The sequence below is a fragment of the Euleptes europaea genome, chromosome 15, assembly GCF_029931775.1.
Source record: "Euleptes europaea isolate rEulEur1 chromosome 15, rEulEur1.hap1, whole genome shotgun sequence".
NCBI classification, from domain to species: domain Eukaryota; kingdom Metazoa; phylum Chordata; class Lepidosauria; order Squamata; family Sphaerodactylidae; genus Euleptes; species Euleptes europaea.
The window spans coordinates 11946919-11971290 of record NC_079326.1 but is presented as its reverse complement, the minus strand read 5'-3'; the positions used below and the strand labels follow the sequence as shown (position 1 = coordinate 11971290).

At 42.3% G+C, this 24372-nt stretch overlaps 1 protein-coding gene across 1 annotated transcript in view; it reads right to left on the bottom strand.

Moving 5' to 3' along the window:
* Positions 1 to 24372, bottom strand: part of PDIA5 (protein disulfide isomerase family A member 5) — a 171417-nt gene that overhangs the window by 64329 nt on the left and 82716 nt on the right. The window contains exons 10-12 of the mRNA XM_056861153.1: positions 22734 to 22825; positions 22561 to 22632; positions 15072 to 15208 (exon numbers count right to left, since the gene is read on the bottom strand). Coding sequence (XP_056717131.1) covers positions 15072 to 15208; positions 22561 to 22632; positions 22734 to 22825 — 301 coding nt within the window. The remainder of the gene's footprint in view (positions 1 to 15071; positions 15209 to 22560; positions 22633 to 22733; positions 22826 to 24372) is intronic.

Sequence of the window (24372 nt, the reverse complement as noted above, 5' to 3'; positions counted from 1 at the left end):
ATTTCTGTTTGGCTGGTGTTACTTCCTGACTTGAACAGCCCCAGGACCAGATTAAAAACTACAAAATATTTTTCACCGATCACCCAACTCATCATTTGAGTTTATTTCTACAAATGTTCAACACAGACTATTATTGTTGGACAACACTGCTGCTATTCCTTCATTTCTTGCCAGAAACCTTTCCCATCCTCTTCTCTGGCTCATGATGTATTTGACACATTCTGTCAATGGCTCAGGGTACTATTTTGCACCATAACAATGAATACTACAAAAGTCTGAACAAAATAAAATTGCAGATCTTTCAGGCTTACAAAACACCGTAACAGCTATTTAGCTGATGTATTTAACCTTCCACATTTCACACAAACTACCTGAAAATAGCGAGCAATTCTACAACACAGTCCACTGGGATTAAAACAAAATGCACTGAAATATCAGAAATATTAAACATTTGGATATTCAGGGAAGGCATTCAAAAACCAGGAGTCTTCCAATTTGAAGTTATTTTAACGTGAACTTTTAAGTTTGATTAATGTTGAATCACAAAGAATCCACTTTGCTAATCATGATATGACAGAATCTAACTCAAGAGTTGCTGGCAAGATTCTGCTTAATGAAAGGGCCAGTTCATCACAATGTGCAGTAAGGGAACATATAGGATTTTATGAATGGAAATAAATGTGGCCATATTTCTAGTTAATTGGAATTACACACCAGGCAGGAGAGAAAATTCTCTTTCAAAAGGCATAAACATATAGCTTCTTTAATGAAACAAAATAGTTTTAGTGGTTCATCAATCATCAGAAGCACCAAGGTAGTGGCTATAAAAGTGAACTGCAAGACTCTTCCAGACCTGCACTGTGCTAATGTTGGTTCCACCAAATAGAAATCCCTTTTCAGTTTCCGGAGATGAGCATACTTCAATGATTAATGATTAACACTGTGTTTCTTTAATGAGCAATTATCCTTGATGGGTTTCTTCTTTGGATTTTTCCTCATTTATGTGGCCAGAGATAGCCACAAGAAAAGATGGGCTACAGAGTGAAGAAAAGTGCTCCTATGTTGAGGAGGTGGGCAAAGATAAAGGGTAGGCTTCATGTAGGAGTGAACAGAGGGGGCAAATATGTCAAAGCTGGATCTCAGAAAGATCAGCTGATGCCCAAGTAATGCTAATGACACTCAGAATTACAAAACTGGTAACCGGCTTCTCAGCTAGCAAAACTTGAGTGTCTCAGAGCAACCAATATACTTTCGCTTGGCCTGACAGATATACTTTTACTTGGCCTGATATATTCAATCATGAAGTCACACAGAGATCTTTCATGCTGCCTTTTTTCAACAACAAGGCAGAAGAAGATGCAATGGCATGATGAGTGCGGGGCAGATCAATTTGACTAAATTGTGCAAATTTTCACTGACTGATTACTGTGGGTTGGATCCTATGGAAATTTTCCATTAACTATTGAGTTTTCTTCGAGCACAAGGAGCCTTCCACTAGCACAAGAGGCTCTTCCACAAGTGCAAACCTCCTGGTACGGAAGAAAACACCACTGCTAATAGAAACATTCTATAGCATTATTAACATGGCATGAAACAGCCCCAACTACGTTGACACCAGACTGCCTTGCTGACATAAATAAATGAGAATTTATTGCTATTTTATCAATGAGAAAGAGGTCCTCAGATCACACAGGAAAGTTGAGTCAAACAGTTTAAATCCTATATTGGCAATAAAAATGTAGAAGGCAGAAACATTGACTATATAATTAACTAAGCATTATTTCTGTCTAGCCCGTGGCTTTTCAACTCATGCACAAAAATATTTTATGACCATTTTTTCCAGAGTTAAAAATATCAATAGCTCATGACTTTTCTAATCCACAGTCCCATGTGTAAAAGGTATATGTAAAACCGAATGGATTCTAAAACCCTGGGATTGAGGGCTTTTCAAACAATTTGACAGTTGTTGAAGGCTATAGCCTTTTTTTACATTAATGGGAAAAAATCACAGAATAACTTCAGAATTGGACAATAACCAGATGAATGTCATTGCTTTTGTGTTGTATACCAGAACCACTGCCCTTGTACATAAGGGGGGGGAATGCAAATTTCTAATATAATAAAATTTTCCAATGCATGTTCTAACACTTGAGCTGTTATTTAACACATTTTCAGTAGAATCCCAGAATGTGAACCTTTGAACATCAGTCAGCTACTTGTAATGGCTGCAAGACACTTGAAGGGCAAGGGGTGGGACAGAAATGTAATGGTGGGCCAAGCAATGTGCTAGCCAGTCCAATAAGTGGGGTGCACAAAATTCCAACTATCCACGTGCGAATGGCTGTTTCTGCATTAGTGGTCATGACCCCAATCATATATTCACAATAAAGTTTCCATCTCTACAAATTATACATGTTTTATGTGTTTTGGAGATATTTTATTGCAGTGACCCCAGTCTACAGTGATTGATCAGCACAATATACTATTATTGTGCTAATCAATCTAATCATTTAATACTATACAACTATTAAAGTATGGAATGCAGGTCAGATGCACTTCTTGTTGAGCAAGTGTTATCTGGATGCATTTTGAGAAATTACTAGAAGGATCCTTCTGTTCTAACCACACACACACACAATGCTTTGTTGACTTAGGTGAGTCCTTTTGTTTAGAATATTTGCATGTTTCCAGATCCATAAAAGTGGACTGTGGACTTCAGAGCTACCAAAATCAAACATATGACCACTATTATTTATTTTTTGCCATCAAGTCACAGCTGACTTATGGCAACCCCATCTGGTTTTCAAGGCAAGAGACGCTCAGAAGTGGTTTACCATTGCCTGCCTCCGCATCATGACCCTGGTATTCCTGGGAGGTCTCCCTTCCAAATACTGACTAGGGCTGACCCTGCTTAACTTCTGACATCTGACCAGCCTGGGCTATCCAGGTCAGGGCTAAGCACAACTAAATGCTGACACCTTACATTGGGAAAGATTCTTCGGTGTGTACCCAAGAGGTTTCATGTAATCATCAGGATGGGGAATTTCTAGACCTGTGGTCCAAAAGAGGAAGTTATATGATTCCCACTGCCAGCTATGCAGAGTTTATTTAGTTTCCAACCGAGACAATAGAAAAGCATCAACAGACCAGACTAATTTTGCTGATGAGTTTATCAGTCCATCTAGTTCCAATATCATCTCACCTGAACGGAAATCCTCTTCAAGATCTTTCCTACCCCAGCTACCCAAGATTGTTTATTCAGTACATATTTTCATTTATTTAGTGCATGCTTACCCAATCTTCCGCTGAAGATCTCAATATATAATTCTCCTGTGCTTCATATTAACTTCACTACTATCCAGTAAAGTAGCTGTGAGACTGACTGGCCCAAGGTCACCCACTAAATATCATGGCAAGCTTAAAATTGAACCTGGGTCTCCTAGTCCTGGTCCAACATTCCAACCACTACCTCACACTGGCTCTCTTGGCAGGATTTGCCAGTGAGTAATTCCAGGGACTTCTGCATCCACGTTATATGCTTTTGCACTTAGATATGCTCCCTCTCTCTGTAAACGGTAAAGTTCATAATATACATCCTATAAGAATTAGTTTTCATGAGGGTTTAAATGCACAAGATTACTATCAGAGCATACTGCCAATCACACTAAGCGTTTTTGTGGATCTGCAATCAAGAGAGTTCCATTAGCTGATGTTGTACCTTAGGTTAAAAATAGCAGTTGCTAGTTGTTTCAATCACTTAAGATGGGAAATATGGTAAGCTGACTTCTAAAAAAAAATGCAATTCCCCAAGATAATTTGTACATGATACAAAATCACATGATCAATAATACCACGGAGAGGAATCTGGAGGTACACAGAAAATATCTTAAGGGTACACCACTCAGAATTACATCCTCGTTTGCCCATAGCTCTAATCAAAACCAGTGGGAAATGATGCTCTAATTCTGCAATACTATATAGTTAGCCAGTCAGAGTACTTTAGGGAGGGACTGTGGCTCAGTGGTAGAGCCTCTGGTTGGGATGCAGAAGGTCCCAGGTTCAAACCCCAGCATCTCCCATTAAAGGGACTAGGCAAGAAGGTGATGTGAAAGACCTCTACCTGAGACCCTCTAGAGCTGCTGCCTGTCTGAGTAGACAATACTGACTTTGATGGCTGTATAAGGCAGCTTCATGTGTATTCCATCTCTCCAGACCTAAACATTTTAATACCTTTAAATTACAAAATTATTAGAAGTTATAGATTAAGGGACATGAAAAACCATTTTTACTGCCTTCATAGATTTGACTAGGTAACCAATCAAGTTTTACCATGTAACTCAGTTGTTGAGATTTTACTATCTCATCCTCTATGAGAGATGTCACAGGAAGAAGAAATTGACCTAGCCTGCATAACAGAAACATGGCTGGAAGAAAATGTCACATGGTGTGTCTGTACCAACTAACACCCCGATTACACAATCCTCCAGCAATCCTGCACAACTGGATGGGGAGAACATAAGAATATAAGAAAAGCCATGCTAGATCAGACCAAGGCCCATCAAGTCCAGCAGTCTGTTCACACAGTGGCCAACCAGGTGCCTCTAAGAAGCCCCCAAACAAGACAACTGCAGCAGCACCATCCTGCCTGTGTTCCACGGCACCTAAGATAATAGGCATGCTCCTCTGATCCTGGAGAGAATAGGTATGCATTATGACTAGTATCCATTTTAACTAGTAGCCATGAACATGCCCAGTCCCCTCTTAAAGCCTTCCAAGTTGGCAGCCATCACCACATCCTGGGGCAGGGAGTTCAACAATTTAACTATGCGTTGTGTGAAGAAATACTTCCTTTTATCCATTTTGAATCTCTCAACCTCCAGCTTCAGCAGATGACCCTGCGTTCGAGTATTACGGGAGAGGGAGAAAAGCTTCTTCCTGTCCACTCTCTCCAAACCATGCATAGTTTTATAGAGCTCTATCATGTCTCCCCTTAGCCGCCTTCTTACCAAGCTAAACAGCCCCAAGCATTTTAACTGCTCTTCATAGGACAGTTGCTCTAGTCCCCTAATCATTTCGGTTGCTCTTTTCTGCACCTTCTCAAGCTCTGTAATATCCTTTTTAGGTGTGGTGACCAGAACTGTACGCAGTTTTCAAAGTGTGGTCTCACCATAGATTTGTACAAGGGCAGTATGATATCAGGTGTGGCTATTATCCTCTGTGAATCCTTCAACTTCTGCAGACTTCCAGTGCAGACTATCATTGGCATTAACTGTATACCCCTTACATTAGGGACTAAGGATTAGGCATTCTTCTTCTCTACTAGCTACCTAGTTCCCCAGTGAGCACCCACTATGAGTTGGCAGAGGTATTGTTGGATGTGGTGCTGGAGATAAACTGATCGTTCTGGGGGACTTCAACATTCATGCTGAGGATACCTCATTGGGACCAGCCCAAGATTTTATAGCTTCTTTGACTGCCTTGGGTTTCTCCCAAATTGTGACTGGCCCAACCCATGAAAGAGATCACACCCTTGACTTAAATCTTTTGCAGAGATCCTTTGAGGGAAAGTTTGGTTTCAGGGATGGAGACTCATCCTGAACCATGGTCTGACCACTACCTACTTAAAACCAAGGTGAAAGTGGCCCCAACACCCCACATGAGAAGAGGCCCAGTTAAAATGGTCCGGCCACAGAGGCTCATGAATCCCACTGGATTCCAAAATGCTTTGAGGGATTTTAGGATTCCAAACGTGTTCTGTTGAGGCCACAGTAGAAATGTGGAATGTGAAGCTCCTTGAAGCTATCAACAAGGTTACCCTCACCGACCTCTCCTGCCTGTGGGACAAAACCCAGACCCTTGGTTTACCATGGAGCTTTTCCTGGCTTTTCACAAACTATGCAAAACTGAACTATTCCAGAGGGCTTTTTATGCACTGTACAAAATGTTTTTTTACAAACTTGCTTGGATAAATGATTAGGGACTATACTGCTGTGTACAGCTTATTGTAATCGGATCCTATTTATGTAATTTCTGTACCGCTTAATGTGTCATGTGAATACTTATGCTGTGCTTCAGTGCTTCCTGGTAGTTCCAGACTTCTGAAACTCCAATGCATTGGTTAATGAAAATCCTGTGTTGTTGACTGTACTGACTCACTATGTGTAATTGGCCTTGAGTCCCTGTGAGAAAAATAGACTATAAATAACGTCAATAAAATAAAAACAAAAACATTATTTACATGATCTTTTGCTATAAAAGTGCATTGATCTCTTACCCATTCACATGACAGTCCTAGCCTAAGTTCCACACAAAAAAGCCATGATAGCGTCGTCATTGTCCAGTTAATACTTTCACATTTGTGGATGGGCAGAGATGCTGTTATTGAACGTATGTAAAACAGCTGTGCAAAATATTGGTGCTGCATTTGTCTATGAACATGTGGAACATTGTGCAGGGATTGGCTATCCAATTGACTCTGGTTACCCTGGGAGCCTGAGTGGTGTAGCGGTTAAGAGCAGCGGACTCTAATCTAGGGAACCAGGTTTGATTCCCCACTCCTCCATATGAAGCCTGCTGGGTGACCTTGGGCCAGTCACAGTTCTCTTCAAACTCTCTCAGCCCCACCTACCAAACAAGGTGCCTGTTGTGGGGAGAAAAAATAATTGTGATTGTAAACCACTCTGAGACTCCTTAAGGTAGAGAAAAGCAGGGTATAAAAACCAACTCTTATTATTATTGGTCATTCTTGTGGACTGAGTTCCAGAAAAAAAGCTATAACTTTTCCACATATATGAATACACTTCAGGAACTGCTACAGACAACAAACTCCTCATGCTAAAACCTGCAAAGGAACCCAGTTATGCAGAAAAATGTGAAATCTAAAAAAAAAAAAAACTACATTCAGGGGGGTTTAAAAACCCAAAAATGATAAAAGGAGTGGCTATAGCTTTAAGCAATGGATTCCCTTAGTGTCTGTTGGTAGGCAACCACAGATTCCAGGCTTCCGACAGTAAAAAGCAAGGGAGGGGGCAGGGTCCTTTCCAGGCCTGTTTTAGTCTTTGAGGGAAGACTCATTGGAGACAGGCCTGGCTAGGGTTTCCTGCTCCAAGTTGGGAAATTCCTGGAGATTTTGTGGTTGTGTCTGAAGAAGGCAGGGTTTGGGGAGGGGAGAAGCCTTGGTTGAATATAATTCCACAGCATCCACACTGCAAAGCAGTCATTTTCTCCAGGGGGACAGATCTCTGTCGTCTGGAGTTCAGCAGTATTTATGGGAGATCTCCAGGTCCCACCTGGAGGTTGGCAAACCTAGGCCTAGCAGCAATTTCTAAGTGACTTGACACCACCTGACTTGCATGACTCATCTAGGCTTGGCTACTTGCTACTGTTCAACAGCAGTCATTCTATGAAAGCCAATGTGGTATAGCAGTTAGAGCTTCAGAGCAGGTTATGGGAGACCCAGGTTCAAATCCCCATCTTCCTGTGGAAGCTCACTGGGTGATTTTGGACCAGTCACATACTTTCAGGATACCCTACCTCACAGGGCTGTTGTTAGGGTTGCCAACTGCCAGGTAGTAGCAGGAGATCTCCTGCTAATTCAACTGATCTCCAGCCGATAGAGATCAGATCACCTGGAGAAAAATGGCGGCTTTGGCAACTGAACTCTATGGCATTGAAGTCCCTCCCCTCCCCAAACCCCACCCTCCTCAGGCTCCGCCCCCAAAAATCTCCCACCGGTTGCAAAGAGGGACCTGGCAACCCTAGCTGTTGTGCAGGTAAAAAGCAGAAGAGGAGAATAATGTAAGCTGCTTTGGTCCCCACTCTGGAGCAAGATGGGGTATAAATGAAGTAAATAAATAATAAATATAGCTTAGGTAGTCTGGTGAAAGGCTGAGAAGAATGAGGCAGAGAAAAGGGAGAGGATGTGAGGGTTGCCAGGAGAAGGGAAAGAGAAAATAGTGTGGGGAGAAATGGGAAATTAAGGATGCCACCCCACATGTCCTTGAGGATTCCCTACCATGCAAATGGGCCTAGCCTAATAGCCAGCACTACACAACTGGGCCAGTTTTCCTAGATAGAGGCTGCTGGGGTTGTGGGGGAAGCTGAAGTCAGAGGGGCAGACAAGGTTGGTTATTGAGTGGGAAGAAGATAGGGTTGCCAACTCCAGCTTAGGAAATTCTTAGATTTGGGGGGTGGATCCTGGGGATGGTGAGGTAGGAGGAGGGGAGGGACCTCAGAGGGGTATAATGCCATAGACTCCACCTTCCAAAGAAGCCATTTCCTCCAGGGGAGCTAGCATTGCCAACCTCCAGGTGGGAGCTGGAGAGCATCCAGAATTACAACTGGTCTCCACATGAAAGAGATCAGTTCCCCTGGAGAAAATGGCTGCCTTGAGGGTGGACTCTATGGTATTATATCCTGCTGAGGTTGCTTCCCTCCCCACACTCTCATCCTCCCAAGGCTCAACCCCCAAATCTCCAAAAATTTCCCAACCTAGAACTGGCAACCCTAAGGGGGAACTGATCTCTGTAATTGGGAGATCTGTTGTGATTCCAGAAGATCTTTAGGCCCCATCTAGTGGTTAGCAACCCTAGAAGGAGAGCAGGAAAAGGGGAGAGGCTATAGGGACTTTCAGGAAAGGAAAGACAAAATAGCGGCGGAGGGGGAAATGAGGTGCCTCCCAGAAGTCCTTGCAGGTTCCCACATACTTCTATATTATATACTGTCCAAAACGATCAGAAATAGAAACAAGTTAGTATGATTAATTGAACACAGATCTAGTAAGACTATTTGCAGGACTGGACTGCAGATGGACCACTTGCATTGCAACATAAATCTACAAGTATGTCTACATTACATTTTAATCTGGTTTTAGGAGTTAAATTTCTACTGAACAGAAACACATAATGGGTTCCATTCTATTATACTGAAGTATTTGCAAAATGCTAAATGTATTCTACAGTTCCTTTAAAAACATTAAGGGATGACTAAGATGGAAAATGGGAGAGTCATATGTCAAAACTAAAATTCCCCCTTCACTCATGCTAATTAACCATCTTATATATCTGAACTGTTTTTACCTTACAACTGTTACTGTGGTAGAAGAATGCCTTTGTGCCTTTATACTATGATTCAATCTTTAATTAAGCTTTGGCATTTCCTTGCTTTGGAGTATTTCACTTAGCAACCCTGGTGCTCTCTTTCAAAAGACCTTACAAATGGAATTTGTTATTTAAAAGGGGGGGAGGGAGATCTATGGAACCATCTTTCCTGTGCATTAAAAAAAGAACTGTTTTACTCCAGGAGAACATTGTAGTGGAGAGTTTCACATGAGAGTCACAGTGCATTAGGAAGCTAGTGTCTTCAGGATATGATCCAATACTCAATGAACAAGAATACTCAGTCTTCACAGACCCTCTTAACTACCTGGACCTTATTATCTGATTAGTCCAGACAATATCTGCTTGAGATAGGCGAATATTATTGACACACCCTAGTGAAAATGGCTTGGGAGCCTCTGTTTTGAGATGACTCATGCCTAATGGATGATGCTGTAGAGCAGAGGTTCCCAAACTGTGCTCCTTAGAGCACTTGGTGCTCCGCGAACATCTCCTGGTGCTCCATGAAGAGATTGGAAAGAAAAATACTGCTTTCATTCGGCTTAGTATATAGGTGCTAGGTGAAAATTAGTGCTTCGTGACGAATTTCTCTCTTGAAAAGTGCTCCATGACTCAAAAAGTTTGAGAACCTCTGGTGTAGAGCAGGGGTCAGCAAACTCATTAGTCAAAAGAGCCAAATATCAACAGTACAACGATTGAGATTTCTTTTGAGAGCCAAATTTCTTAAACTTAAACTTTAATTAAAGTTTTAAGTCTTAATTAAACTATAGGTACACTGAATAAAACTTGATATCATACTTAATAGTGATCTTATTGATAAAAATTAAATTGTAAGTCCCTGCCATTTCCCCCGCCTCGTCTGGAGTCCTCGTCTGGAGGCCTGGTCTACCGCCATAAAAGCCTATTGGTAGGCTGAGTCCCATTGGGAGGCCAGGTCTACCCATTGGCTTTCTTGGCAGTATACCTGGCCTCCGGAGGCCCACAGAAGCCAATTGGTAGACCTGGCCTCTGAAGGGGGACTTTTTCCCCTCCTCGGAGTCCAGGTCTACCGCCAAGAAAGCCAGTGGGTAGACATGGCCTCCCAATGGGACTACCAAAGGAAGCCCGCCCCGCCCAACAGCTGATAGGCGGGCGGGCAGGAACAGCTGAGCTGCCAGCCCAGCAATCGCATGGCTAGAGGGGAGGGGAGGATTTAGCCTCCCAACCATTGAGGGCAAGGGAAAGGGGGACCTGGCCATTCTCCACGGCGGGGGGGGGGGGAGAGAGAGCGCCCACTCGTCTGCTCTCTCTCTCTCTCTCTCTCTGACGCGCCGGCTCCGCAGCCCGGCTGCCGGCGCGAGCGGGCGCGAGAGCAGGGGCTCCGATCCAAGTTCGGAGAGCCGCACTCAACGGGCCAAAGAGCCGCATGCAGTTTGCAGAGCCCTGGTGTAGAGGATCAAGATGATATCTGTGGGAATGGGCTACAACTTGAGAATGAGCATAGGATAGTACAGGTATTATTATGAAACCTCTGTCACAGATGGTACTAAATTTGGTTATTTCACTATATCCTCAAGTATGCCATCTATCCATCCAAACCTTTATTGGCATAGAGACAATATTAACAATCATAACCATATCCTCAAGTATACATGGGTAAGTTAGTCAGATATATCAATTTTTTTTTACTCTCTGATATACAACAGCATGGAGAACTGAGCCTATAAAGACCCAAAGAATGGAGCAAGGTACACAAAACATATTTTTTTTAACAAACCCAAGGGAAACCCTGGTTTTGCATGATCGCCCCCGCAATCATATTTTTAGGGGAAAAACTGAGATCTCATGATACTACATCGTGAGATCTCAGCCATCATTTTGGACAAGGGAGGAGCAGTTACCCATTTACACAAGAACCAGGGAGGAAGAGAAACAATAACTACTTCCCTCCAGGCTGTTGTTATTTGAGCCAGGTTGGTGGGGGCAGGAAGCTTCAACCCCCCCCCCCCACTGCACTGCAGGCAGATGGGGAGGAGGAGGAACAGGAGCTTCTCCCCCCCATCCCCCCACATGAGCCAGGCAGGCAGAGTTGATGGTGCTGCAAGCGGGAGGAAGCTGGAGCCACTGCAACCTCCCCAGGAGCCGGTCAGATGGTGGTAGTACTGCAGGTGCGCAGGATGACCAGCAAGTGACTGAATGAGCATGCGAGGGAGGATGGGATTCCACCCAAAAAAAACCCCACCATGATTCTTGAGGGGCCTCCACTTGTTGACTTCTAATTTTGTAATCCTAGTCCTATGACATTGTTAATTGGATGTTTTATACTGCTGTCTCACTGCACTGTTTTATATTTTGTAATTTGCTTGCAGTCTCAGTGAAAAAGTTGGGCTATAAATGAAGTAAATAAATATATATCTGGGAGGCTGGGTATTATGAGAACTACTAGCTTGATCCCCTTGGAATAACAGCAGAATAAACATATGATAGCTAAATAGAGAATAATATTGCCTTGGAGTTTGGCAACTGGGTATTTTATTGATTTAGCCAGATATGTGAGCTGGTATGTGGGATTTTTTCATTCCTGACCTACCAACCTGATCCTTAGGGCTGGAAAAAAAAGTTTAGAATCAATGGGATTCTAGAATCTTTGAACAATAAACCTATTCTTAACTTGGAGGAGGAAGACTATGGCAACTGTGATTATGCATAACACTGGTGAGGTACAGTGTAACACCACCCACTAAACAGCTCTATGTATGGGGCAGACTCTGCAATGGTACAACTAATGTATTTTACTTAACAGATTTCTTGCCAGAGTCCATCTTGAGTCAGCTTACAATTAAAGAAAGTTCTCAGTATACTGTATAACAAGCCACTGCAAACAGCCTAAGGATATAACCAGCATAAAAGTCTCCATAAAATGGACCTCAGACCAGAAGCACATCATTAAAAGCTGGAAAGATAAAACCCCTAATTAAAAGCCTGGATGAAAAGACACATTTTGGCCTGGTCCCTCAAAGACAGTAAAGTAGCTGCCAGGCTAGCCACAAGGGGGAGGGTGTACCACAGACCAGGTCTCTAGTTACCACCTGCCTCACCTCTGAAGATGGGGCACACAGAGAGCAGGGCTTGAAAGACAGATCTTAACAGGAAGGCTGGATACCACAGGAGGCCCTTCGGGTACCTTGATCCCAAGACATTTATTTAGAGCCTTAAAGCAAGAACCAAAGCTTTGAATTGTGCCCAGAATCAGGAAGGTAGCCGATGAAGATTGTTCAGCACAGGTGATACCTGTACGTTGCTACAGGTTGGTTCTTTTTCCAAGGATTTAAGGCTTCACAGAGAGCATTAATGCCCCATAATAATGCTCACTCTCCCTATCTGACTGTTCCACCTATTTGAAGCCACACTGCTTGTCATACAAGTAATGATCACGAGCTTTACAATAAGTTTCAGCACCTTAGTTTTCACAGCCTGTCTGAACCCAGTTTTGTCCTACTCCACTTAAGATTCTTTGAGAAAAAGGTGGGAAAACAAATGTGGTATATTAATACCTGTAACAACTCTTATGCTATAATTGTTGCTTAGTATCTTTTTTTTTTTGCTTGGCACCATTATAAAGGGAACAAATACATCATTATCCATTTCATCTTGAAAGAAATTACCTGTAGTTCTTGCTGAAGGCATCAAGGTCAATAAGCACACACAAAAAAAGACCGAAGTCTCCAAAACATTTCTGGGAAAAGCTGGGTATAAAAGGCTATGGTAAAACTAGATGATAAAAAAGCATGAAACTGATATGAAAAGTCTCCAGATCAGCTGACTGAGGCAACTACTGCCTCTGTAAAACATTGTGAAGCCAACAGTTGCATATTCTGCCATGCAGAATAATGCTCCCTTGCAGAAAGCATTCCTTGATGTTACAAATTATATAACGTTTTCTTGTCCCTGGTCTCAGGGAAAGAACAACACATTCTTGGATCTGATGTGAAAAATAATTTGTTTGCAAAAAATCAAGAGGCTATATTGATCAAACTACCAAAATATAATCGACTAAAATAAAACTGAAATATGTATTTATCAATCATATATCCTAACATAAGGCAAAATGGTTACTGAAATCTTGAACTAATATGTTCTAATTCTAAACACATGCTGTGTTTGTTACAGTTGTATTTTTTCTTCTTTGACTAAAAACAATCAAATAAAAATATTTTTAAAGAATATGACCACTAGAATGTTCTCTGTTCCATACAATGCACTTCCCTCTACAGAATTAGTCCAACATTTCCAGACCTGGGAGCAACTGATCTGCAATCATGTGATAGGAAGAAGTGGAGCAAGACTTAAGATCTGCAGCAGGCCAAATAAACTAGGGACAGGAAGACCAAGATCCCAAGCCACAGAAGTATCACCACCACTGTGACCTCACCTCACATTCCTGCAGTTCTTTTCAGCATGTATGCAAAGAGAGGCAGGCAGCATGGCAACCTTGCTCTCTGCTCAGGGGGTCTTTCCAAAAGGCAGCAAAAATGGCAGTTCTATAGAGGCTCATGACCCAGCAGGAGGGAGTCCACAACATACCTGAGAGACCCAGCCCACGGTTCTCTACAGAACAGGCCGGCCTTACCATTCATTTTTTCATGTATTAAAATATTAACATGCCTGAGGCAAGGTACAGCAGCCTACCTAAGGCAGCAGGTGTTAAAGTACCATAAAAAGGCAGCCATGTGCAAATTAATTATTTTGACACAATGCAACTGCACATCAGGAGTATTGGTTACAAAAGCTCGTTGGTAACCGAGTCAGTGCTGCAAATCTTATTTCAATGCATATGAAGAAATTAGATGCAAACCTCAGAGTTTACCACCTTAGTTTTTTGTTGCTTTTCTTGAATACATGCTAATACCTTTGAACCATTAAGTATGCCAAAGTTAACACAAACACAAATAAGTGCTTTGTCTTTACTGCTTAGTTCTGATGGAGTAACCTTTATCTCTTAATATCTGTGAGATGACTCCGTTACCAAATATAAAAAGTATCTGGAGATCTTTTAATCATGGAGACAACTGTTTATGATAGCTGTCTTCTGTTAATTACCTTGAATATTCACCTTCACCTAATGTTGCCTGCAAGGAATTCCAAGGGAAAAGGTGTTTCTGTATCCTAGCAGCGTGAAATATACCTGTTAAGTAAATCACTAGCTATCATCTTCTCCATCAGCAAAAATGTTCTCACTGCATTTTTTTAAACCATTGTAGCTTGTATGGTGATAACATAAAAGCTTTTTCTAGTGCAGCGTATTAAGTCAAAATGCTGGATTTTGAAGCAGATGATTTGGGCTCAAATCCTTGCTCATGCAGCAACTTTCAGGACAGCCTTGGGCAAGACATGCTAAGCCAAGCCTTGCTTCTTCATCTGTAAAATGGAATCAGCAGCAGCCTACCCCCGTAAGATTGCCATGAGGATTAACCAGAACGCTTCGCTCACTGAAAAATGCTGCAGGAAATAATTATTCTGATACTTATGCTGCCCTTCTTCAAAGAATGCAGGGAAACATGCATCCCCCCCCCCCCCCCGGCTTTAGAACCACCCTGCACATTAGGAAAAAAACAGCGACTGGTCCAAGATTACCCAGTGCACTTCCTGATAGAGTGGGGTTTTTATTATTTATGCTCAGGCATGCTGGATTTTATTAAGCTGCCTGTGGCGAGCTCCCTTCACTCTTCTGCCTGATGGCAGGTCTGTGGTGCACCCAGGTGGCTGTCAGCCATATACAAACTACTTCAATCCATATACGTTTAGCCATATATGAACTACTTCAATCTAATTACCTAAGACATTTTAAACAACAAATCTACACAGTGATATTCAGACTCCATTTTCCAAGTTCCAAAACATATTGAAAACTTTCCCTCCCTTACCTTTATAGACATTACAATTCTAAGTATGAAACAAAGAAAAAATTAAACTCACATGGTGCGTAGAACATCACTAATACAGAAGGATGCTCCTTCATAAACTTGTCAAAGTCATCATCCGTTAGGTGATAAACAGCATTATCCTCTTCTGACCAGGGAGCCTCTGGTGTCTGTGGCTTAGGTGGCTGAGGACTACCAAAAAAAATAAAAAAGTTGGTAAGGAGCAGCTTTCTTAACCAACTTGATCTCGAGATATTCAGCTGAATATGCATATATCAGCACCCCTACTCTAGGACACAACTAATTAAATGTAAATAAAATTGAAGAACGGAGGGGAGGCTAAAGAGAACACTGGAATTTGAAAAGCCAGGAGAGTGAATTCTTAGGCCTTTTATGCACAGCTTGTTTCCAACACTATCACCCCACCCGGACTATTTCAGGGCTTCATTTTCATTATGCACATCTTTTCTGACCTTTAGAAGTCACTTTGCTCTCTCCCCGCATTTTCTGGATGCTGTTTCTGGCGACATTCAGAAAACGCTGGAAAAACGCGGGGAGAGAGCGAAGTGACTTCTAAAGGTCAGAAAAGTCTTGCATAATGAAAGCGAAGCCCTGAAGTAGTCGAGGGGTGTTCGCTACGGAAAAAACCTGTGCATAAAAGGCCTTGGTCATGTTGTTATGAAAAACCCCACATCTCATCTAGATTATGCACTATATGTAAAAGGTGAAGGAGGGGGGTTAGGATTGTAAAGCGAACTGGAGCTGCATTAAGGTGGCCTAGGAGGATCTAGGAAAAGAGGAAGACCCAACAAGAGATGGACTGACTCAATAAAGGAAGCCACAGCCTTCAGGTTGCAAGATCTAAGAAGGCTGTCAAAGATAGGACATTTTGGAGGACTTTCATTCATAGGGTCACCATGAATCGGAAGCGACTTGATGGCACTTAACACACACACACACACACACACACAGGAGGATCTTGGCAGGGCACCCTGCTGGGCAAGGGTTTCCCTGATCTGAGGCCATCGCAAACCCCACAAAGTGTTTAATCATAGTAATACATAATTAAAGAGTTGAACATTTTCAATGTAACAAAATTTAACTTACTATTCAAATATACTGGTAGACCTATCTACTGTGACCATATGAGAGTGTTTCTATCTAAAAACAGTTTCAGGAGGGTAGCTGTGTTAGTATGCAGTAGTAGGAAACTCCAGTCCGGTAGCACTTTAAAGATTAACAACTTTCCCCAGGGAATAAGCTTTCATGAGTGACAGCTTGCTTCATCTGATACCTATGTGGGTGGGTGTTAAGTGCCGTCAAGTCGCTTCCGACTCATGGCAAGCCTATGAATGAAAGTCCTCCAAAATGTCCTATTTTTGACAGCCTTGCTCAGATCTTGCAACCTGAAGGCTGTGGCTTCCTTTATTGAGTCAATCCATCTCTTGTTGGGTCTTCCTCTTTTCCTGCTGCCCTCAACTTTTCCTAGCATGACTGTCTTTTCCAGTGACTCTTGTCGTCTCATGACATGACCAAAATACGATAGCCTGATACCTATAGACCTAGAAAATTCTGTTGGTCTTTAACGTGCAGCTGAACTCAAATTTTGCCCCCACCTCAAAAAAAAATATTTTGTTTACTACAGGATTTGTTTTCTACCTACAACTTATTTTTTCCTACTCCTCAGGCTGAAATTAACATATATGTGCTATGGCATTATAGAACGCAGCAGTTTGCAAATTTTTCTCAAGTATAAGATATGCTTGCTTTTTTTTTTTTTTACAGAAAACCAAGACATTCATATTTTTAAATTTCATAAATATGCCAAATAGCACAATTGTATACGCTAAGTAGGTTATAAATGATGAATTGGTTGTAAAATCAGTAAAATTAGTTTAGGTTTGATAGAGGAGTAAGTATTGTATATATTTAAATTTTGAAAAATTTCCATGGCTTACACATGAAGCTGCCTTATACTGAAGCAGACCATAGGTCCATCAAAGTCAGTATTGTCTAATCAGACTGGCAGCTGCTCTCCGGGGTCTCAGGCAGGGGTCTTTCACATCACCTACTTGACTAGTCCCTTTAACTGGAGATGCTGGGGATTGAACCTGGGACCTTCTGCATGCCAAGCAGATGCTCTACAAACTGAGCCACAGCCCCTCCCCTTTCAGACGTTTTAAATCTGAAAGCTGGTGCTGTTAATGGGTTACCTAGGGCCATCCAATGAGTTCTTGCCTTCACCTGAAATTTACCATAAGCTTTTTAAATATATTCAAATATGTTGGTAGTCCAGGATATTTTAATATAACAGGTGCTTCCTTTGCTGTTAGTCTGCAGGAGAACTGTGTGTCTCATTTGGCATTTAAGAGGAACGTGGTTGGACTATTGCTTGATTTTAGGATTTCCAAAGAAAGGGCAAAGAAAAGATGCCATCAAATGCCATCTCTTCTCAGAGAACGTGCTTTAACATAACACCAGCAATAAAGCGATGTGCCAGCACGCATTTCACAGAGGATGCTTGTAACATCATGGCCTGAAAAATTTGTAGCTCTGGAGAACAGTGTCAACTTAGCCAGGCTTTTATTTGGCTTTTAGTTAGGGGTTGGGGTTGGCTTAGGGAAGAAAGCTTGTTTTAGTGTTATTTATTTAGTATTTGTTTGTTTTAGCAAATAAGCATCCTGTTAAGGCCCTGTCATTCCTAACTTATGTGGGTAAGTTCTGTGGGAAGGTGTTCTTGTGTGGGAAAAGAGCAGCCTTGAATCCCCCTTTAGGGTTTATTAACTGTACAGCAAGTTTTACTTCAGACGCTAAAGTTATGCACAGATAACATTTACCCTATTAAATACATTATTATTTTCTGTTAAATAAACCTTTGTTGTTCATCTGTTTTTTGTCTATTGTGTCAAACGTCTAAGAAAAAGTAATCTCTCTTTACCTCACAAATAAGTACAGCCTTGGTCTGGCAGGTTTCCAAATAAAAGACCTTTAGTTTACATGCTACTAATCCATTAACCAAAATTTGCACACACACTCTTTTTTGCCTGTGGATGGTTGGGGTTTAAAGAATCTATAGGAGAGGCCAGAGCGGGTTGTTGGACATTTTTCAGTCCAGAAGGCAGCTGCCTCAGAGCCTCTCTTCCCACTCCTTCTCACCCCATTGCCTCCACACCAGCCTTTCCCTGGAGATGCAAAGTAGCATTCTAACAAATTTGGGGAAGTTGGGTATTTGCAACTGGAATGTGGGGAAATGACCACACAATACCAGCACCGGTTGCAGAAGTTGAGATGTTGGATCCTACACCAACATCGTATCAGACACCAAAACAACCTCCCCAGGCAAGTCAGCAGATACACTCTGTTGAAGGTGACAGACGAGAAAAATGACGGACAAGAAAACCATCCCTGCAGTGTGGAGTCACCTTCCCCCTACACTGAGCCATTTTCCTGCTATGTCTGTGCCTTAGCCCATTTCTATTGTTCAGAGCACTGGCATGGTAAGAATCCTCTATCTTATTGTGTCAGCAAGAGATAGCAGGAGATACGCTTATTGCCCTTGAAGGTCACTTGTTACAGAAGAGCAGGGTCCCCCAGAGGCCCGCCCTCGAGCAACATGCAGTGCTAAGAGTCCAGATAAGACCCCAGAAGGGTCTGTCCTGTTCTGTCCTCCCAAAACACCTGCAACATGCAGTGAACATGCAGAATATGCAGATTTGCATGTGTTCAGCACAACCAGCATGATGTAATGTAGGTGTGGGGAACCATTAGTTTGGACACCCCATAAAAGGAGGATCTTTAGAACAGCAAGGGGGGTGGGGGCCCTGTCTCTGGTGCAGGGGCTGCTGCTGCCAGCCAGTTTCAGAAACCCGGGCATCGGAGCATGCTGACAGGACAGGTATACCCAGCTTCTTCTCTGTGTATATTTCTGTGGCAGACACTTTCCTGCCCCAGGGGGTGGAATGGACAGCCTTTGGGAAAGGAATTCATCTCTTGCCTCTTGGGGTGATGGGAGGTTTGCTACAGTGCTCTGTCTATCTTCCTATTGCTGAATAAACCGTGCTTTAGCAGGGAATCTGTGTTAACTGGGCTAAGAAGGATAGTGGGAATCTTTCCAGTATTGCATGAATGATCCTGCCCTCTCTGAGTGAAACCGCATCCTTCTCTGTCAGATTGCTGTGTAATTTGATCTGTAAGTGAGTTTCCCCGGGGGAAGCAGTATTAATTGATGGGTCTACCCATTGCAAGCCAACCCTGCAAGGCAGGACAGCTCCAAGAAACACTCAGACCCAATTTCCTACCGGTCAGAGGAAGCTGGAGCACTTTTTGCTGTTACTTAAAATGCCCTTAATATGGCAGCTCCAACAGCCTCCGCATTCTCTTCCTAGGAGCAAATCTGATTCTATGTCCCAGACCCATTATTTTTCTGTTAGGTGAATTTGTCAGTCCAAATCAGCCTTTTCTTTGCATCTGTCCCAAAGAATGGGTCTTATGGGAAAACGGATTGTGACCCCCAAAACCCTGCATATAAAGTACCAAAATGTATCTGGAAACTGGGTGCCCTCTAAACTGCATTTTGATTCTGTTATGTTCCTTTTTCCATTTTTCTTTCAAAAGGGAATTCAAGGGTCTGTCTGTCCTCTGTACAGACAAAGCCCAGACAACAAGTAACTAGGAGATGCTTGGATCCTTTACTCACTGGCAATGGCAGGCAGGTGCTCCACTGAAATCAATGGAGCTCTTTGGAGGCTCAGGCTGAAAGAATTAAAACACACACACACACACACACTATCAGCCAGTAACAGGAGGCTGAATTAATTGTCAAAGTTATTTGCTTTGTTGTTCTCTTTAATTAGATTTATGTCTAATATATCGCCTACATATGTCCTACCATTCTTCAATTATACTTTTCAGGCCTTCTTGAATCACTGCCACAGAGCACCGGCCTACTCATACTACGGGCTCCTTTGAGTAATTCATTGCCATTACTGTGCATATGTGCCAGGTTTCCACTATACAAATTATGACTGCAGCCTCAATTATGAGCCGCTTCCAACTAAAGCAGGGTTTCTGAATATGATTTTTTTTTCAATATTGATTTTTTTAAGGAAAGGAAGAAAAGCTGCTGCATCATTTTGCCTTCTGAGAAACTATTAAGCATGCATTGGAAATTAATTGAGGACAAACAGCTGTCTTTAGCTCTGGACGGCTGAAATATCAGCCAAAGCCCAGAGTGGCTTGTTAGCAGAGATTATCATTGGGAAGATTCTGCAGCTGTTCCACTTTGCCTTACACAGTAGCTGCATTTGGTAGCTGTTACAGTGCTGATATAAAAGCACTGCGTATTATATGGATTATCAGACTATAATGTAGGCACATTGGAGAGAAGAAAGGGGGGGCTCCAAACACTTCTAATGTTCTGCATGTGGTAGCCAAGAGATAAGGGCATTCTTGCTTAGCCGAAAGGCAAAGAGTAAAGGTACAGGTGATGAAGGCATACATCATTGCTTGGGGAAAGAGGGGTGACAAATATCTCTCTGCACTCATTGGACTCGCTTTCTTAATAGACCAAAAGGGGGCATAAATGTTAGGGATGAAATTTCCCTCTTTGATCTGCACAGTAGCACCCTGTGCTGCTTAGTATTCCACACTGTAAGAGACTGCAGGATGGATATTGTATGGAAATTATACCGAATTATGACCTCTCCCCAGCTCTACTTTCTATACGCTCATTTTAGCTATAGAGTACTTAGGGCAAACTATGGATTATTGGATACCCACACCTCCATTATCCTGGAGACACGCAAGTAGATTTTGTACGTGCAACCACTGCTTTTTCCACTTATACCAGAATACAACGAATAATTGTTACAACTGTTCTTCTGCATGAATCCATCCAAAAGTACACAAGCCTGCACTGGACTTATCTATAAGTACATTCAAGTAATAAAAGGAAGTAGAGCACAAGAAAGTGATTAAACGGGGGGAAATTCCCACTTGCATTGTTCTACATGTGAAATCAAAGTAATCAATAATACTTCTCCACCATAGCATAGTACTTAATAGAAGCTATAGGACTGGAGCCGGTGGTACATTTCTGATAACAGAAGGGGTGATGGTAAAATTTTCAACTTCCCCCTTTTTTCTGCAGACCCCCAATTCACTTCTCCTGTTTCTTGGGGTCCCCTATTCCCCAAGAACAGCACTTTGATATGCAACAGAACTGGGAAGGCAAGAAAGCCCCATTCTATGTTGGAAATACTTTCTGCCACAGAAATCATCACTGGATTCAAGCCCCATCAAGAAGTATGCATGCAAATTTCAGCTCAACCATGAAATCACAAGGTAATCTTACTCTACTATCTTTTCAACCTCAGCACCACCCTGAAATTTGTTCCCTGGAGAGAATACTGGCTTCTCTTGCCAGTAAGTATTTAATAGGCTTTAGAAAAAGGCAGTGGCACATTTCATGAAAAATGTTGCTTCCTGTGAAACTAAGCGTAGTTCAATAATAATTCAGTAGGCCTGCAACGCAAAAGAAATAATAAAGAAAATATTCCACTCAGTATAAGGCCAGGAACCATTGCCCTCATTTCTGATTGGGTTTCCTGGTATTCCACATAGCTAAATCTGATTTGCTATGTGATATTAAGATATAATTATGCTCCATACATAATTCCTGATTGGATATATTATATAGTCGGGAAAAACTCACTTCTTAAAAAAACTGCAGAAGGAAACAGCAAAAAAAGTGAGGTGAAGTGGCAGAGAAAAGGTAAGCTTCCACGTTTCATTTTGAGTTCAACAACAAATTACAAATTTTCTCCATCAGATATCTATGAATGCTGTTAATGATGCTCATGATCTTGCTCCAAGGTCTCCGTGCCAATCAATTATTCCTGGGTCAGTTTCGCATCTGCAAGGTATCTCCTTTGTGATCAAGAATCTTATGCTAAAACCTATGTTTCCTGCATGTTCTTCTCTGTCCAAAAAACAAATAAATAAAAAATAGGAGGCCATACTGGCTCTGGTGAAAATAATGGGTTATTAAACACCAACAACAAGAAACCCAGTGTCATCCTGTGGATTATGGCCTAGAAGATTTAAACCTCATTGCCTCTCGATTAGGGGAGATCATTCCAAAAGACCATTTAAACCTCTCCCCCGTCAAAGACATCCAAATGAAACATTCACAATCTGTCAGTCAGAGCCATCTGTAATCGTCTCATAATGGAGGTGTGTGCAACAAAGCAATGAAAATTTAAAAGTCTGAGGCTTTGAATGAAGCCTCGACACAGATCAACGACATCCTTCCAATGCTCAGGAAAGATAATGGAGAGTTGCAACTGGCAAAATAGCACAGGTATAAAACAGAAAGCACAGAAACTGAAAGCAAATAATAGACCAAGTTTATCTTTAATAGATCAGTGCTGAGGTTTTAGGTGTCTTTTGGGGTAGTGGGTGGACGTGCTACTCCCAAAGAGCTGGAGTGTTTACTGGAAACGAAATGCTTATAAAGATATAGCAGATACACTTCAGAGACTTACTTTTTCAGCCATTCAGCTATGTCCTTTGCCGTAGCGCTATAATTCTCAAAGTTGAAGAGTAATTTTCCTTTTCTGAGAATGCAATAAAATAAGATTTGAGACTTCAGAATAAACATAAAAATAAATGATTTGGTTTTTGGTAATATCTATGTGCAGAATAAGCCCAAACTGACTCGAAGTAGCAGATGGTCGGGTATCCCCGCACGTTGTATTCTTCCTTTATTCTTTCAAATTCAGATGAGTAGATATTCATCCCTGCAAGGACCTGCAATGACAAAACCCAAATCAGCCAAATGCCTCTATCAGAAGCCAGCCTTTACAAAAGATCTGTCTCTTCAGTTGTGACTAAGACCGGCTGGGCTGGGGTCAGCACACCCTGAGGTAGGGCAGCTGCAGGTGTTGAAGACTTTGGGCAGGGCCCATGGCCAGCCTTCCTTCCCTCCATTCACAAGCACTCCTCCAGTGCCACCTGCGCTGCTCCTGGCTCAACATGGTGCCTAACGCCACCAAGGGAGGGTGTGCAGGTGGTGCACAGTAGCAGCAGTGCTTCTGGCAGTCATGGTAGGGCCCCTCCCAGCTGCATGCGTTGTCCCACCCTGTGAGAGAAAGAACGGAGGCTGGTGCAGGTGGCTGAACATGAGAGGTAGGAGATTGTGAGCACGCTGGGAGGCATGCAGGTGGGGCATGCCTGGCGGGGATGGAAAGGGAAGGGGGCCTTCTTCAGCTCTTCTGAAGTATGCAAAACTGCCTTCAATTGCAGCACACAAAAACTCTCCCCAATTAAAGCCAACTAAGTCATGCTGGCTTGCAGATATGGAAATAACCTTGCACACTTCCCAGTTTTTCACATCCATGCTCATGTTTACAAGATATGTTCATAAATTTCTCAGTTCTTTCCTACTTCATTAGCAGATTGAGTATGGGGTAGAAAATCTGTATGCACATTGGACCTTATCGCTTTCTTCTATGGAGGCAAGTGCAATTAATTTCTCATTGACTGTGGAACACCATACCGCTTGAATAAGAAAAAAGGGGCTTGCAGTGGCAAGGATAAAATGCCTCAAATATGTATCACACGCCACAGCACTTGTGACTTACTCATATAGGGGAACAGTGGCCACTGGGTACAACTTCACACTCACTCATTTTTGCTTGATCTTTGGAGAGTTCATGTCTTCCATGTTTGCCACAGTTGGTCACTAATATACATTCTTCCTATCACTACAAGGGGCAGCACTAACATACTACAATGAGCCAAGGACATGTATAAATGTCTGTAACACAAGAGTTGCTAGCTGAGGACTGGCAGCTCCAGGGAGCTTTTAGGGGCAGGGCTAGGCACCAAGGGGTAAAACCATCGAAATTTGGGGGCTTGCTAGAGCATCACAGCAATCTGTGATTTCACTTTTGTTTACACATCTAGAACTGATGTCTCAGTGCTGCTGTGACACCACCCCCCCTTTCTCCTGTTCCTGTGCTGGGCAGCAGCAAGCAGCCAGAGGCTATAGCAGGAAACCTGTTTTCCCCTACTATTATCTTTATGTTATTTATAGTCTGCCTTTCTCACTGAGACTCAAGGCGGATTACACAGAGAGCCAATACAATCAACATGATGGGACTTCTAATAAACAAATAAAATTTGGGTTGTAGATCCAACCAGAAGTCTAAAAAACAGAACTGAAGCAAGGCATGTGTTAACATGACACATTAAATGATGCAAAATTACACAATAGGATCCAACCCACAGCAAACGACACACAGTAGTACAGACCACAGTCCCCAATAATATGTCCAAGTAACTTTGTGAAGCCA